The 15,839-nt window shown below is 42.6% G+C and overlaps 1 protein-coding gene across 1 annotated transcript in view; it reads right to left on the bottom strand.

Annotated features, from left to right (window-relative positions):
- Nucleotides 1-5,912, bottom strand: part of HSPA4 (heat shock protein family A (Hsp70) member 4) — a 49,443-nt gene extending 43,531 nt beyond the window's left edge. Inside the window, exon 1 of the mRNA XM_005682930.3 lies at nucleotides 5,527-5,912. Within this exon, the coding sequence (XP_005682987.2) occupies nucleotides 5,527-5,633 (107 nt within the window). The 5' untranslated portion in view covers nucleotides 5,634-5,912. The remainder of the gene's footprint in view (nucleotides 1-5,526) is intronic.

Genomic DNA, 15,839 nt, shown 5'->3' on the forward strand with positions numbered 1-15,839 from the left:
GGAAGCCCTTCATCCAAGCAGGTCAAGTTCTCTTGTTCTACAGCTTTCATTGCTGAACCTTTCTATGCCAGGCAGCGCACTAAGCATTCTACATTTGCTTCTCCCACACACTCTGAGAAAAGAACTATTACTGACCCTACTTTGTACATGAAGAATTGAATAAAGTCGTTATGTGCCTAGAAACATAACTAGAGTCCAGCATTCAAAATCAGGACTCTCAAACTCCAAATCCTATCCATAAACATACTTTTGTAATGCTTACCAAACCCTCTAGATTTATCCCTACTTCTATGCCTTCACTGAGACTGTCCCAATCCAGGCTCCGTTATTCTAACCCTATTTGCAAGCCCCAGTCCTGCCTTTCCATATCACCCATCCCCCACTAATGCTCCCTCTCCATTTAACTTGTACTTAATTAAGGTAAGTACTTAATAACTTCACCCATAATTATACTCTACCCTTATTCTATTTACTGTTGCTTTCATAGTTCCAACTAGACTGATTGCAAGAGCCCTCCACAGCAGGGCTCTTTATCTTACACTTCCTCTATATTCCACACAAGGCTAACTTAACGCTGCTAAGAACAGCAGTACTCAAGACACTTGCTACTTGACTGATACTACTTTCCCTCCATTCCAAATTACAGGTTGACATCAAAAAGTTAATTTAAATCAAGTTCAAGACATCTCTGTTCTAATCTTTAAGTCCTAGAAAAAATAATCCATTTAAACTAGGTAACAATGTTGTCTCTCCTTCCTGGGTATGAGATACCACTGACCAAACATTTATGCACATTCTAATAGGATATTACCAACAGCTGCAACCAGCACAGATCCTTAACAGGTAGCTTCATGTTTATATGTGTGTGTAGAACTGTTCTCAGGATATGAAGACAGCTGTTGCTCTAATTCAATGTTTTAAACAATATAAGAAAATGAGTTTCACAGAGAACCTACAAGAGTATTTAGACTATTAAATAAGAGATAATGGTGAAACTGGCATGAAAATGGTTACATTAATTAGTGTATCCCATGACCACTGTCTTAGCCCTGAGCTAGAAAGTACCCAAAACAGTATCAAACAGAACTCATACTTGCAAGCTATGCAGTTTCTAAAGAACTAAACTCCTGAGTCAATAAGATTTGAACATTAAAAGCTACATATCTGATAAGTGCTAAAGGCAAAGTTCCATAGATTTCCTTTTACTGTCCCAATGTAGTCCGTTAATAAAGAGAAATAATAAAAAATACAAAAAGGTAATAAAAGCAGTATTAACAAACACTTAGGGAGTATTCTAAATACTTTATGTAATTTTAACTCATAATCCTAACAAACTCCAGTGAAACAGAGAAATCACTTATGTTCCTGGTACGAATTAATCTCTTCAATTTTTGTAAAGTATTCAGGCAATATGCACTGAAATTCTAGGCATATATATATCCTTTGTCCAACCACATCTGGAAATCTATCCAACAAAAATAAAAGTATTAACATGCAAACATAAATATAAAAGACTATTTGTTGAAGATTATTTCTAATTGCAAAAATTTAGAAACCACCCCAACATTTGAGTAAAGCATGTTCAAGTCATAATATGGACTCATATATTTGAGGTGACTTCGTATTTACTGACTCTGAAAGATGTCTAAAACATAAGTGAAATAGTTACAAAATACTGTATGATCCTATTTGTTTATACGGGTATATCTGTATATTTACAAACATAAATATATATACATATATTTATATGTATATTTGTATAAATCTAGAAAAGTCATGAAATGATATATATATGTATATAACAGCAAATAATTAGATAAGAAACAATTTTACTTAGTACTTTATTTTGTTGTTGTGGCAAACAAGTATTTTGTTAAGTCAGGGAAAAAGTTATAATATCGGAAATCCAATTTAGAACCTGATGACGAAGTTTCTGTAGACTATGCCCACCAATTCTGTATACAAGCTTTTTAGTTCTTGAGTCTTTTTTTAAACTACTTTGATAACCTTCACAATTATATATGGGAAGTGCAAGTAGTCTAAAGCTTTAGTTAACAAATCAACTTTCCTTTTCATTGAACACAAAAGATCCAAGTCATCTTGCAGCTCTACACAGATCTACATTTATTAAAGACATTTATTCGAGAGGAACGCATCTTGCAGCTCTACACAGATCTACATTTATTAAAGACATTTATTCTAGAGAGGAACGCTTTTCTTGCACAAATAACGTATCAGAAGTTAATCTGCCAGTTAACCAGAACCTATACTTATTTTCAGCTTTCCCTCTCAAAGGTAGTTATTGACAATTTCATCTCTTCAAATTCCTAATATATTGTTCTATTAGGAACTAAGTCCATGAAAATAATATAAATTATTCATACACAGAATGCTTCTTAGGTAACTCATCTCTACCCTATAAACTCTGCATAATACAGTCCAACTCACTCCTGTAAAGTTTGGCAGTCCGTTAACATTTCAATTCCAAAGCTTTAAGGTTGTACTCTTTCTATTATAATAATCCAACTAAATATAAAAATAGGCTTTCCATCTTATACCAAAGCCTATGGTCATAAAATGTCAACACTCATAATTTAGAACTCCACAGTTTATCTCTAAGCCGCCCACACTTTTCCTCCCGGTTCCATACCAGTGGAGAGCAACAGCAACTCCCACGTGAACCAAATATTGCAGTAGCCTCCTAAATATCCTCGGGTGCAACAGGCTTCTCTCACACTTCTCAAATAAATCCACTCTCCACAAAAAAAGCCAATCACATTTTTTGAAGTATCAACTGAATCACCTCCCACAGCACCTAGATAAAAATCTATGATTTGCAATGCCTTACCATGATCTAATCCACCCTGCCTAACCTCTCTCTAAATTCAGTTCAACATTCCTTCAAATGGCCAAAAGCCCCCCAGTAGCGTCAAATGTGCCAAGTTCAGGTCTTCTTCACCTGCTATTTCTTTTGCCTAAACAACTCTCGCTCACTCCCACCACAGATCTCCATGGTAAAACCCTATTCATCCTCCAAGTTACATCTTAAATGACACTTTTTTAAGAATGCCTTCCACCACCCCTCATATCCACTTAAATTAGGTCCCCCATCACTGTTTTCCATACTTTCCCATCAGGGTCCTTACCACAGTCAGTAATTATACATTTAACATTTGGCTTTGCCCACCAGCCATGTGTCCATGATGGAAGGATCTTATTTGCTGAGAAAGCAAGGATCTCTTCCAGGTAAAATTCAACTAGCCCCTCAAAAATGGAAATCAAATCCTGTCGTACCCAAATACTGAAATGAGTTCCATCTACTGTCATACCACTCTGAACACTCCCGATCTCATCTGAAATGTGTTACTTTCATCATACCCAACCCTCCATTTCATTCCACTCACACACTCAAGCAAATCTACATCAGTCCCTGTGTATGTCTGAGGTATAAATCCATGCTTTAGTAATTACTTAAAAAAAAAAAAAAAAAAATCAACCTTTCTGCCCCCATGTTCTACTTAACCAAAGACTCCAAGACAAAAATCGAAGCAAATCAAGATCATAGTTCAAAAATTTTTTTTTAAAATCCTTTCTGCCCCCATGTTCTACTTAACCAAAGACTCCAAGGCAGAAATCGAAGCTAATCAAGATCATAGTTCAAAAATTACTTGAACGTATGGCATCTAAGTTTCCAACAGATATAAGGAAAACTATTTTTAAACAGACATTCTTTGTCACAATTACATGGTGTATCTATCCTTTCCTGAAACAACTCTTTCAGTTCCAAATAATGAGATTCACGGTAATTCTGTTACAGTTCCTATCTGTCTAAAGGAGAAAGATGGGGCATCATAATAGGCTAAAAAGAAAGGTCAGGAACATTTCATCTAATACTTGATATTCTTACCTTTGGAGCTAAATAAAATATGCTCACTTCTAGGTGGTAAAAAGACCAAAAAGTTACATGATTAACTCAGTGCTCTAGTCCTTTTAACTTCTTGAGGAAAACTATCTCTACAGATGAAGCACAACAGGATCCAGAAAGACAGTAACAAATAGGAAATTAATGCTTAAATACTTAAAAAACTTCAGTGTACAATACACTTGCCTGGAAATACAAATCAGACGCACTATTACAAACTATGAAGATGGGAGGGTGGGGGATTGGGTTGTGACTGTTAATGAGTACAGGGTTTCTCTTGTGGGGAAAAGAAACTGTTAAAATTGTGTTGATAATTGCACAATTGTGACTACACTAATAATTGTACACTTTTGAAGAGTTAATTAACTGTACGGTATGTGAATTATATCTCATTAATGCTGTTAAAAACTACAAAATTGAGAAAGGAACATCAAACTGAGATTTTGAATCTGGGATGGGTTTTCGGGGAAGCACTTGGGTTAGGTCTAAAATAAGAGGTAGAAATCTGCTAAGTTTAAGGAAAATGTTGTCAGTTTGGTAAACGGAGCAATCGAGTTGGCCAGAAATCTATCACTGAAGCTTAACAAAAATCAGGGCAAAAAAGGAGCCTTAGAACAGAGGCCCTTAATGAGACACAATGAGAACCAAACAAATAATACGAAAATTCTTAAAAGATTTTGTCCAAAAGGAAGACAATGATTGAAAGGTACCTCTAAGTATACAAGTAGATTCTTTCTTACCCTATGCAAGGAAAAACGTGGGTGAGTCATTATTTTTTTTAGTGCTGTGTCTTTATTGGTCCCATAACTTACTATAGGTTCTTTTAAAAGTCAAAGTGAGCCCCTGAGTCATTCATTAACAATTGGGACCAACACCCTGGCTGGAATGTATATTACCGTAAAAGTGGAACGCTGTTGGGGTGGATGCGCACAGGATAGCAGAAAATGACAAAACACAGTTCAATACACTACTGAAGCGACGTGAAAAACCAAAGTGAATGCAAAGGTATCCAAAAGGCATCGATTTTATTATATCTTTTTCTGAATCTTTCCGTGCCAAGCCAATCTTGAGATCTCCGATGCTCCGACTCCCTCTCTTCCGGGCGCCACCCCACCCCCACTCACGTGGGACTCTGGCCGCTGCATGGTCTTACGCCTGCCGGCAGATGCCAGAAGCGGTTCAATTAAACTTTTATTAAGCGCTTGCTGTGTGCATAGCCCCGAACTCTGTGCTGGCCTGAAGAAACGTTAGTACACTCCGCGCCTACAATGTGCCTTCTAAAAGAGGGTCTCGGTCCATCCCACATCCCAGGCCTGCCTTCCCTCCAGTTCCTACCCATGGCCTCCGCTAGTCCAAGGAACCACTCACAGCCCTTGTTCGGCCGGCCGGTCACAGAAAAAAGGCGTCGCCCTTAGCGCAGACCCACAAGAAGGGTCGCAGCCCCTAATGACCTAAAACCCAATGGGGTTCCCCTACCAACCGGAGCCTCGGCTCGGAACGGAGGTGACTGGCCGGTCCGCGTTCCCCAAACCGCGAGGGTCACAGCCCGGACAAGCGCTACCTCCCCACCCCCAGTGCACGCGGCTAGCCTGGCCCACACTCACGGCGTGCAGCGGTCGCTGTACTCATTAGCGATCGTTTCGATGCCGCCGGCGCGGGCTACAGCGACGTAGCAGCTCTGGAACCCCAGGTCTATGCCCACCACCGACATGGCGCCGGCTACAGCTCAGGCTCCAGCCCAGGTCCGGCCGGCAAGAGAAGACACGGACCCCGGCGGGGCTGGCGCGCAGAAAGCTGGACGCGCGGGACAGGGGGACCTGGGATAGTGGGGGACGTGCGAAGATCCACGCGAGAGCCTAGGGTCTTGGAAAGAGGGCCGCGCTGAGGGCACTGCTCAGGCCGGCTCCGGCTCAGCGGCCGCACAGTGGGCGCCGGTAGCGGGGGCGGAGAAGATCTCGAAAGATCTCGTTGCGACGAGAGTAAAGCTGCAGCGCGAGAACTGAGAGGGAATGTTCTCGCGAGACCCCGTCTCAGCTGCCTTTCTTCCTGAGGCTCCGCCCCCAGTTACGTACAAGAGTGCGTCAAGCCCAGGCCCAAGATACAGAGGAGCGACAGGGAAGCCGAAAGATAGTTGGGAGGCGGAGCTGGTCACTGAGCCTGCGCACAGAACGCGCCGCAGCACTCCCTGCAGCGGTAAAGAGCAGTGGAGCACCTCCTTTCCAGTAGAAAGTAGGAGGGAGAGCAGGTTTGAGGCAAAAACTGAGGAAGTGCTTCTGGCCTACTTCCGTCTTTTTTCTTTATCTCAAAGGAAGTTCTGGTTGTGGCACCTCCTACGCCCCACCTTGTGTAGGGAAGTGGGATCGCAAAATGATTTTCAAAGTCCAGAGGGACTTCTCATCTCCTCTGCTTGGGGAAGGTTACTGGGCGAAGGAGGCCTCCTTTGAAACGCGACCCTCAGCAGAGTGTTCGATCGAGCTCTGTCAAAGACGGTGCCCTCTGCACCGGAGGCCAGGACTCCACCTTGTTTTTTGTTCGTCAGCCTTGTCGCACCCTTTTCTGAACCACTCTTGCAGTTAGGTCAGATTGAGGGGCCTACAGCACATAAGCCTTTCAGCCCCCAACCCATTCTAACCACAAGTCTTGAACTCGATTCCTGACACACAGAAATAGATGATATGCTCCTGGTAAGTGGCAGGATGAAATTGAAGGTAGCCACCTCATGCGAAGAGTTGACTCATTGGAAAAGACTGATGCTGGGAGGGATTGGGGGCAGGAGGAGAAGGGGACGGCCGAGGATGAGATGGCTGGATGGCATCACTAACTCGATGGACGTGAGTCTGAGTGAACTCCGGGAGATGATGAACAGGGAGGCCTGGCGTGCTGCGATTCATGGGGTCGCAAAGAGTCGGACACGACTGAGCGACTGAACTGAACTGGACTGAATCTTCAGGGCCCCTTACTTGCTTGGGCATCTGGAAGAGAGAAGCTTCTGAAAGTGGCTTCAAGGTGTGGAGGGGAAGCCACCTGGCAATCAGGAAGCAATTCTAAGTATTCAGCATTTCTGATAAATTGCTGAAAGATAGCTCAGAAAACATGGAGTCTGAATCTCCATGTCTCCACTGATTTGTTGTGATGTCTTGTTACAAGTCGGACACGACTGACTAAGCACAGCACCTTGTTTTAAGTATTTACTCTGATTCTTTTAAGGGCCGCTGACGCTGAATTAAGCCTCCCTGTCCATCACCAACTCCCGGAGTAACTCAGATCCATCGAGTCGATGACGCCATCCAGCCATCTCATCCTCTGTCGTCCCCTTTTCCTTCTGCCCCCAATCCCTCCCAGCATCAGTCTTTTCCAATGAGTCAACTCTTGGAATGCATGAGGTGGCCAAAGTCACCTTTAGGAGCTTAAGTCCCCTAAAACCCAAATCCAGCTGGTCACAAGAGTAGGTAAAGGAGTAAATGGAGTCCCAGTGACAGGTAGCAAGTTTGAGCCACTCATAATTGGGAGGGGAGAGGCAGAGAAAGCTTTTTATGTTTGAATTTTTCTTGTTTTGCCATAAAATATGAATTTTATTTCATACCTGCTACCTAAGAAAGCTCCTCAGTCTCTAGGAGCAATGCCTAAAACCCAGGTTGTGTGCCTTTAAACTCGTTAGCTACCACATGTGGTGGTTTAGTCCTTAAGATGTAGCCTACTGTTTACGACCCCATGGACTGTAGCACACTAGGCTTCTCTGTCCATGGGATGTCCCAGGAAGAATACTGGAGGAGGTTGCCATTTTCTTCTCCAGGGGGTCTTCCCAACTCAGGGATGGAACCTGAGTCTCCTACATTGCAGGTGAATTCATTACCAACTGAGTCAGGAAGGAATCACCACATGGTTCTCAAATTTTGGCTGAATCATACCTGTTTTTGTCTTCAAAAACAAGTACAGAGTGTGCCCTCAGGCTATCATAAGAGGTGTAAAGACAGAAAGAAAATCTTTCAAAAAGAGGGCAAGGACAGATGCTATACACCCCTATTCACAGTGTTACCACAACAGTCAAAGTTGGGAATAACCAAATGTCCACTGATGCATGAATTTTTTTAGCATGTGGTATCAGTTCAGTTCAGTCACTCAGTCGTGTCCAACTCTTTGCGACCCCATGAATCGCAACACACCAGACCTCCCTGTCCATCACCAACTCCCAGAGTTCACTCAGACTCACATTCATCAAGTCAGTGATGCCATCCAGCCATCTCATCCTCTGTCATCTATACCCTGCTTACTTAATTTATATGCAGAGTTCAGTTTATTTCAGTAGCTCAGTCGTGTCCGACTCTGCGACCCCATGAATCGCAGCACGCCAGGCCTCCCTGTCCATTACCAACTCCCGGAGTTCACTCAAACTCACATCCATCAAGTCAGTGATGCCATCCAGCCATCTCATCCTCTGTCGTCCCTTTTTCCTCCTGCCCCTAATCCCTCCCAGCATCAGAGTCTTTTCTAATGAGTCAACTCTTTGCATGAGGTGGCCAGAGTCCTGGAGTTTCAGCTTTAGCATCATTCCTTCCAAAGAAATCCCAGGGCTGATCTTCAGAATGGACTGGTTGGATCTCCTTGCAGTCCAAGGGACTCTCAAGAGTCTTCTCCAGCACCACAGTTCAAAAGCATCAATTCTTCGGCACTCAGCCTTCTTCACAGTCCAACTCTCACATCCATCCATACATGACCACTGTAAAAACCATAGCCTTGACTACATCATATGAAATGCCAGGTTGGATGAAGCACAAGCTGGAATCAAGATTGCCAGTAGAAATAGCAATAACGTCAGATATGCAGATCTCACCACCCATATGGCAGAAAATGAAGAGGAACTAAAGAGCCTCTTGACAAACGTAAAAGAGGAGAGTGAAAAAGCTGGCTTATAACTCAACATTTTTAAAAAAATGAAGACCATGGCATCTGGTCCCATCACTTCATGCCAAACAGATGGGAAACAATGGAAACAGTAAGAGACTTTATTTTCTTGGGCTCCAAAGTCACTGTGGATCATGACTGCAGCCATGAAATTAAAAGACTTAGAAGCTTGCTCCTTGGAGGAAAAGCTATAACAAACCTATACAGCATATTAAAAAGCAGAGACATTACTTGCCACCAAAGATCCATATAGTCAAAGCTATGGTTTTGCCAGTAGTCATGTATGGATGTGAGATTTGGACCATAAAGAAGCCTGAGCACCAAAGGATTGATGTTTTTGAACTGTGGTCTTGGAGAAGACTCTTGAGAGTCCTTTGGACAGCAAGGAGAGATCAGTCAATCCTAAAGGAAATCAATCGTGAATATTCACTAGAAGACTGATGCTGAAGCTCCAGTACTTTGACCACCAATGTGAAGAGCCAACTCTTTAGAAAAGACCCTGATGCTGGGAAATATTGAAGGCAGGAGGAGAAGGGGACGACAGGAGGAGATGATTGGATTGCACCACTGATTTAATGAGTTTGAATAAGCTCCAGGAGACTATGAAGGACAGGGAGGCCTGGCATGCTGCAGTCCATAGAATCAGAGAGTCAAAAGTGACTGAAGAACAAATTCACCTATGACTCAATATTATACAGACTAAAAGGAACAAAATCCTAACACACTGCAATATGAATGAGCCTTGAAAACACCATGCTAAGTCAAAGAAGCTAAACATAAAAAAAAAAAATATTGACTATGTTTACACGAGGCGCCTAGACTAGGCAAATTCATAGAGAGAGAAAATAGAATACTGGAAAAAGAAACTTAAAAAAAAATGGAATAGTGGTCACTAGGGGCTGGCTGGTGCAGGAGATGCAGGTTTGATTCCTGAGTTAGGAAGATGCCCTTCGGGAGGGAATGGCAATCCATTCCAGTATTATTGCCTGGAAAATCCCATGGATGGAGGAGCCTGGCAGGCTATAGTCCATGGGGTTGCAAAGAGTCAGAGGAGACTGAGCGCACACCCACACACACGTGTGTGTGCAAAGGGCTGGCTGGTAGTTGGGGTTAGAGAGCTATTGTTTAATAGGTACAGTTTCAGTCTGGGGTAATGAAAAAGTTCTGAATGGATAGTGGTGATGGTTGCACAACAGTGTGAACATACATAATGCCACTGATTTGTGCTCTTTACAGTGGTTATAATGGGGCTTCCCTGGTGATCCAGTGCAGGGGACCCGGATTCAATCTTTGCATGCCATGGAGCAACTAAGCCCATGCATCCCAACTACTCCAGAGCCCACAGTCTGGAGCCTGCAAGCCATAATTGCTGAAGCCCTTGAACCTAGAGCCGAGGCTCTGCAGTAAGAGAAGCCACCACAAAGAAAAGCCCACATATAGCAATGAAGACCCAGTGAAGCCAAAAATAACTAAATAAAAATAAATGAATTTTTTAAATGGTTAATATGGTAAGTTTTCTTATGTATATTTTGTTTCACTTAACCATCCTTCCTCTATCTCCTATTTTTTTCCCACCTAGACAGATATCAGTAACACCAAAGATATATTGACCTTGCTTATTACAGAGTCCTGTCTCCATCTGTCTACTCTGGGTTATTAAGCACTGGACAAACAGAAACCAGTCTGTAAGCAGACTGGGTGGGGGAGGGGGGCAGTTCGTGGAGAAAAAGAACCAGGCATGGCTTTCTTGATGTAAGAGAAGCCATTTTTGGTGGAAGACTTTTTTTTGACCTATGCCTGGGCACAATGCTTTTGACTCTGTGGATCACAATAAACTGTGGAAAATTCTGAAAGAGATGGGAATACCAGACCACCTGAACTGCCTCTTGAGAAACCTGTATGCAGGTCAGGAAGCAACAGTTAGAACTGGACATGGAACAACAGACTGGTTCCAAATAGGAAAAGGAGTATGTCAAGGCGGTATATTGTCACCCTGCTTATTTAACTCATATGCAGAGTACATCATGAGAAACGCTGGGCTGGAAGAAGCACAAGCTGGAATCAAGATTGCTGGGAGAAATATCAATAACCTCAGATATGCAGATGACACCACCCTTATGGCAGAAAGTGAAGAAGAACTCAAGAGCCTCTTGATGAAAGTGAAAGAAGAGAGTGAAAAAGTTGGCTTAAAGCTCAACATTCAGAAAATGAAGATCACGGCATCAGGTCCCATCACTTCATGGCAGATAGATGGGGAAACAGTGGCTGACTTTATTTTTCTGGGCTCCAAAATCACTGCAGATGGTGACTGCAGCCATGAAATTAAAAGACGCTTACTCCTTGGAAGGAAAGTTATGACCAACCTAAATAGCATATTCAAAAACAGAGACATTATTTTGCTGACTAAGGTCCATCTAGTCAAGGCTATTGTTTTTGCAGTAGTCATGTATGGACATGAGAGTCAGACTATAAAGAAAGCTGAGCACAGAAGAATTGATGCTTTTGAACTGTGGTGTTGAAGAAGACTCTTGAGAGTCCCTTGGACTGTAAGGAGATCCAACCAGTCTATCCTAAAGGAGATCAGTCCTGGGTGTTCATTGGAAGGACTGATGCTGAAGCTAAAACTCCGATACTTTGGCCACCTGCTGCGAAGAGCTGACTCATTGGAAAAGACCCTGATCCTAGGAAAGATTGAGGGCAGGAGGAGAAGGGGAGGACAGAGGATGAGATTGCTGGATGGCATCATCGATTTGATGGACATGGATTTGGGTAGACTCCGGGAGTTGGTGATGGACAGGGAGGCCTGGCGTGCTGCAGTTCATAGGGTCACAAAGAGTCGGACACGACTGAGCGACTGAACTGAACTGGGCACAATGCTTGCCCTGTTCAAACAGGTCTCAGTAATTAAACATATTATCATAAGGAAAGTGAGGGGATGCAGGAATAAAGGAAAACTAGTCAAGAAACAAAAGTTCAGCAGTAGAAAACAGAGTCCTGGTTCCTTCTCAAAGGACATACATAATTTGATACACATCTTTTGAGTTCTATGGGAACTAAGGCCCCTGCCCAGGTGGAGGATGGAATGATGACGTTTCTTTTCTGACCCTTGTGGCTTCATTCACAATGTGTCTCAATTCTATGTCGAGAATTCTCAGCTCAAGCCCCTTCATGAATATGCATACACTACACAAGGCTTTTCATGGATATGCATGTATCCTTCCTTAGCTTAAAATTCCGCAATTTTGCTGTTCAGGGAGACACTGTTTAAGAAGATATCCCCAGTGTTCTCCATTCTAACTGCATATAATAAATCCTCTTTTCTCCCCATCTTTGGCTTGGTTGATTTTTAGCTCAACATCCACCAAAAGTAGAACCCAGTTTTCGGTAAACAAGCCTACCCTAGGGTGAAGAGTCTAAACTACCTAAAAGATCACTATGTCTGGGTTGTGGCCTCTCTGTCTTTTATCCTGTGGGAGGCCTCGACAACCTTAAGCTAAACTGGCAGAAACACACCCTTGATCTGTCTCAAACTTCATATCTACCTGCCTTATTTGCCTTGGCACAGCTTTTAGTTTAAAATACCCTATCAATCCTTTTAACAATTTGTCCTTCTCAAAATAAAGTATAGCTAACATCCGTCACACAGAGTGCTCATCCTGCTAAAAATAGTTTCCCTGATCATCAAACTTATAGCTCAAGAGGCTATTCTGGGATATTTAAATAAATGAAGTCAGAAAAAAAGTTACTGAAGAATTTCAAAGAATAAAGGGACAAGTTGCCAAGAATCAACTGTAAAGCAGTAAGGTTGCCAAAATATTTAATGTTAAAGATACCATGGGTGTAGCACAAGTTCTTTTCATTTAGCAGAGCATTTTGAGTATTTTAGAAGGAACCTGTTAAATGCCTTTCTCTGACACAATAATTGAATATAGACTTCCCTGGTGGTCCAGTGGTTAAGAATCTGTCTGCCAGTGCAGGGGACATAGGTTTGATCCCTGGTCCAGGAAGATTCTGCATACCACCAGGCAACTAAGTCTGTGGGCCCAAGAGCCCATGGTCCACAAGAGAAGCCACTACAATGAGAAGCCCACACACTGCCGCTAGAGAGTAGCTCCCACTTGCCACAACTAGAGAAAGTCTGCACACAGTAATGAAGAATCAGTGCAGCCATAAATAAAGATTTTTTAGAAAAATTTTTTAATAAATATATTTTGTTCTAAGCAGTTAAGTGTTTGTTTATTTTAAATATACAGTGTTCATAGCCTGCTCACCATAAGACAAAATTCAGTTGGAAATTCATAATCTTCCCTACCAGGTGTCCAGTGGAGTCCTGTCCTACACTCTGCAGTGGCTTCTGGAATTATCTGTTTCACAAGTAAGCTGCAAGCTCAGATAATGGTGGTTTCTGACTTCCCTGGTACCACAGTGAATAGACCAGGTCCCTTCATCAAACTGATGCCAAGCAGGGCCCAGAGGGACTCCTGGGCATGAAGGCCTTTTTGTCCCCCACTGCTTGTCAGGAAGACTCAACCCTCCGTGACCTTCTCTGAGTTCCAAAGGGCAGAACACTTACTGATTAAAGGAGAAGCAGAAGCAAAACCATAAGAGGCAAAACTAAAAGGACCAGAGAGACTCACCAAGATTAGGAGATGAGACCACCTGAGACCCCCCATGTTTTCAGCCACCCCATCCTTTTGAAACTCTGCATAAGAAAGGATGAAAAACTGTTACTGCCTTGATCCTTATCGCATACTCCATCTAACTATATACATAAAACCTCTCCCCCAACCTACCAGGGAGTGAAGGCAAAGGGCGGGTGGCAGAGTTCTTAAGGCACTAGCCTACTGTGTTTCCCTTTGCCTGGCGAAGTAATAAAGCCACTCTCTCTTTCTCCTCCATAACTCTGTCTCCATATTTCTGTTTGGCATTGGCGCACAGAGAGCCAAGACTTTAGCAACAGAACCAGCGCTCCTTTCTTGAACTCTAAAATTCTAACAACTCAGGAATAATGGTAATTACTCCATCTCCAGTTCCTACAGTATGTGCCACATTGTGCTGAGTTATTTGGGTATCTGTGCTGAGGTATTTTGGGTATAATCTATTTAATCTTCACAGCAAACCCATTAGGTAGGTATTATTTTCCAATTTTAAAGATGAGAAAACAGACCTGATGGGGTTAAAGAGCTTGGTCAAGGTCACATAACTTTTAAAACTCTGATTTCAAAGTGGCCTCCTATAACTATACCACTGCTTTCTTTAAGCTCGTGTTCTTTATAAAGCCTCATTAGCGTGAAAATGTTAGTCTCTCAGTTGTGTCCAACTCTTTGGAACCCCATGGACTGTAGTCCACCAGGCTCATCTGTCCATGGAATTCTCCAGGCAAGAATACTGGAGTGGGTTGCCATGTCCTTCTCCAGGGGCTCTTCCCAACGTAGGGATCAAACCCACATCTCCTGTATTGCAGGCAGATTCTTTACCATCTGAGCCACCAAGAAGTATTAGAGTAAATATGTAAAATAAAAGAATTGTTTTTGTTCAGTCACTAAATTGTGTAGGACTCTTTTCTCAACCCCATGGACTGCAGGACTCCAGGCTACAAAAGATTAAGAGAAATTAATTCATCTAGAGTCATTCACTACAGACCTTTTGGAAGACTTTCCTTACTTTCAATGTTTTTCTTGCCTGGAGAATCCCATGGATAGAGGAGCCTGGTAGGCTACAGTCCATGGGGTCACAAAGAGTCAGACACGACTAAGAGACTTTCACTCACTCACTTTTTAAAATTCGGTTAAACCAGCCTTTCCCAAGCTGCATTCCATGAGATATTGAGGTTAATAATGTCATTTTAAAGGCTCTGAGAAAGCCTAAAATAAACCTGTTTAAACATTGTTTAATTTTAAGTACAAATGGAAATATAACAAGTATAAGTATGAAGAGTAGTATAACACAGTTTCCCTGAAGGAGGAAATGGCAGCCCACTCCAGTATTCATGCCTGGGAATCCCATGGACAGAGGAGCCTGGTGGGCTACAGTCCATGAGGTCGCAAAGAGTTGGACACGACTGAGCGTCTGAGCATGTAGCACAATTTAGTCTCTCGATTTTTTTCCCCCTTAAGCATTTTTCTAATCATAACACTCTTTTGATATAGAAACTACCATTACAGTTCACCTCTAACTCCAAATTGGCTGAAATCCTAGTGTCCTTCCTCCTTCTATCATACAGTCTGCTTACATAGTAGCGCTATGCTCTCACTCTGAGGCCCTTCCCCAAAGTCTCACTCTTTTCCCTTATTTGGGCTGATTACTCTTATGCATATGTCCTGCAGTATCATCAATCCCAACTCTTTCCCTTTTTATAATCTTAAAATGCTGGATACACTTACACAGAATTCTCCAGGCCACCAAGCTGATATCATCAGGAAAATTTAACCCCTTCATCTAGTTCCCTTGGTCACTGGTAATTCTCCTGACCTGACTCACAATCTCCTTACCTAATAAACTCCACCCTCTCCTCAACCAGCCCCAGACTCAGCCGCCTTCTACCTCTAGCAGCTGACATTTCAACTCCACCCCCAAAGTCCAGCCTGTTGGTCTGGTCCACTTAGGATAGAAACATGACTCTGACCTGCTCAGTCCAGTTTTGCTCTGGCTTGTCCTGTTCCTGAGTACAGAGGGACCCCCCGGCAGGGAGCTATCCTGCCATAGTAGCAGCTGGCATCTCTCCTCTACAAATTGCAAAACTCTTTTTATCATTTTTTGCTTAAAGTATCAAATTCATCAGGACTCAGTGTGTCCTGTGCTGGTTTCCCTTCAGCTAAATACAGCTCCTTTGTCTCAGGACAGAATGCTCTTTGCTTCTTGCTTAAAGACTCAAGGACAATGATTTTAAAAGGCCCTGGGCCCCATGATAATGATTCGCTTTTCAGGTTTCCTGATTGAAGAGGAATCTGGAGTGTGAATATTTATAATTTGATAAAGAATCAGTGTTACTATGAACAGTGTTATTATGAACAAT

The sequence above is a fragment of the Capra hircus genome, chromosome 7 (assembly GCF_001704415.2).
Source record: "Capra hircus breed San Clemente chromosome 7, ASM170441v1, whole genome shotgun sequence".
Taxonomy (NCBI): Eukaryota; Metazoa; Chordata; class Mammalia; order Artiodactyla; family Bovidae; genus Capra; species Capra hircus.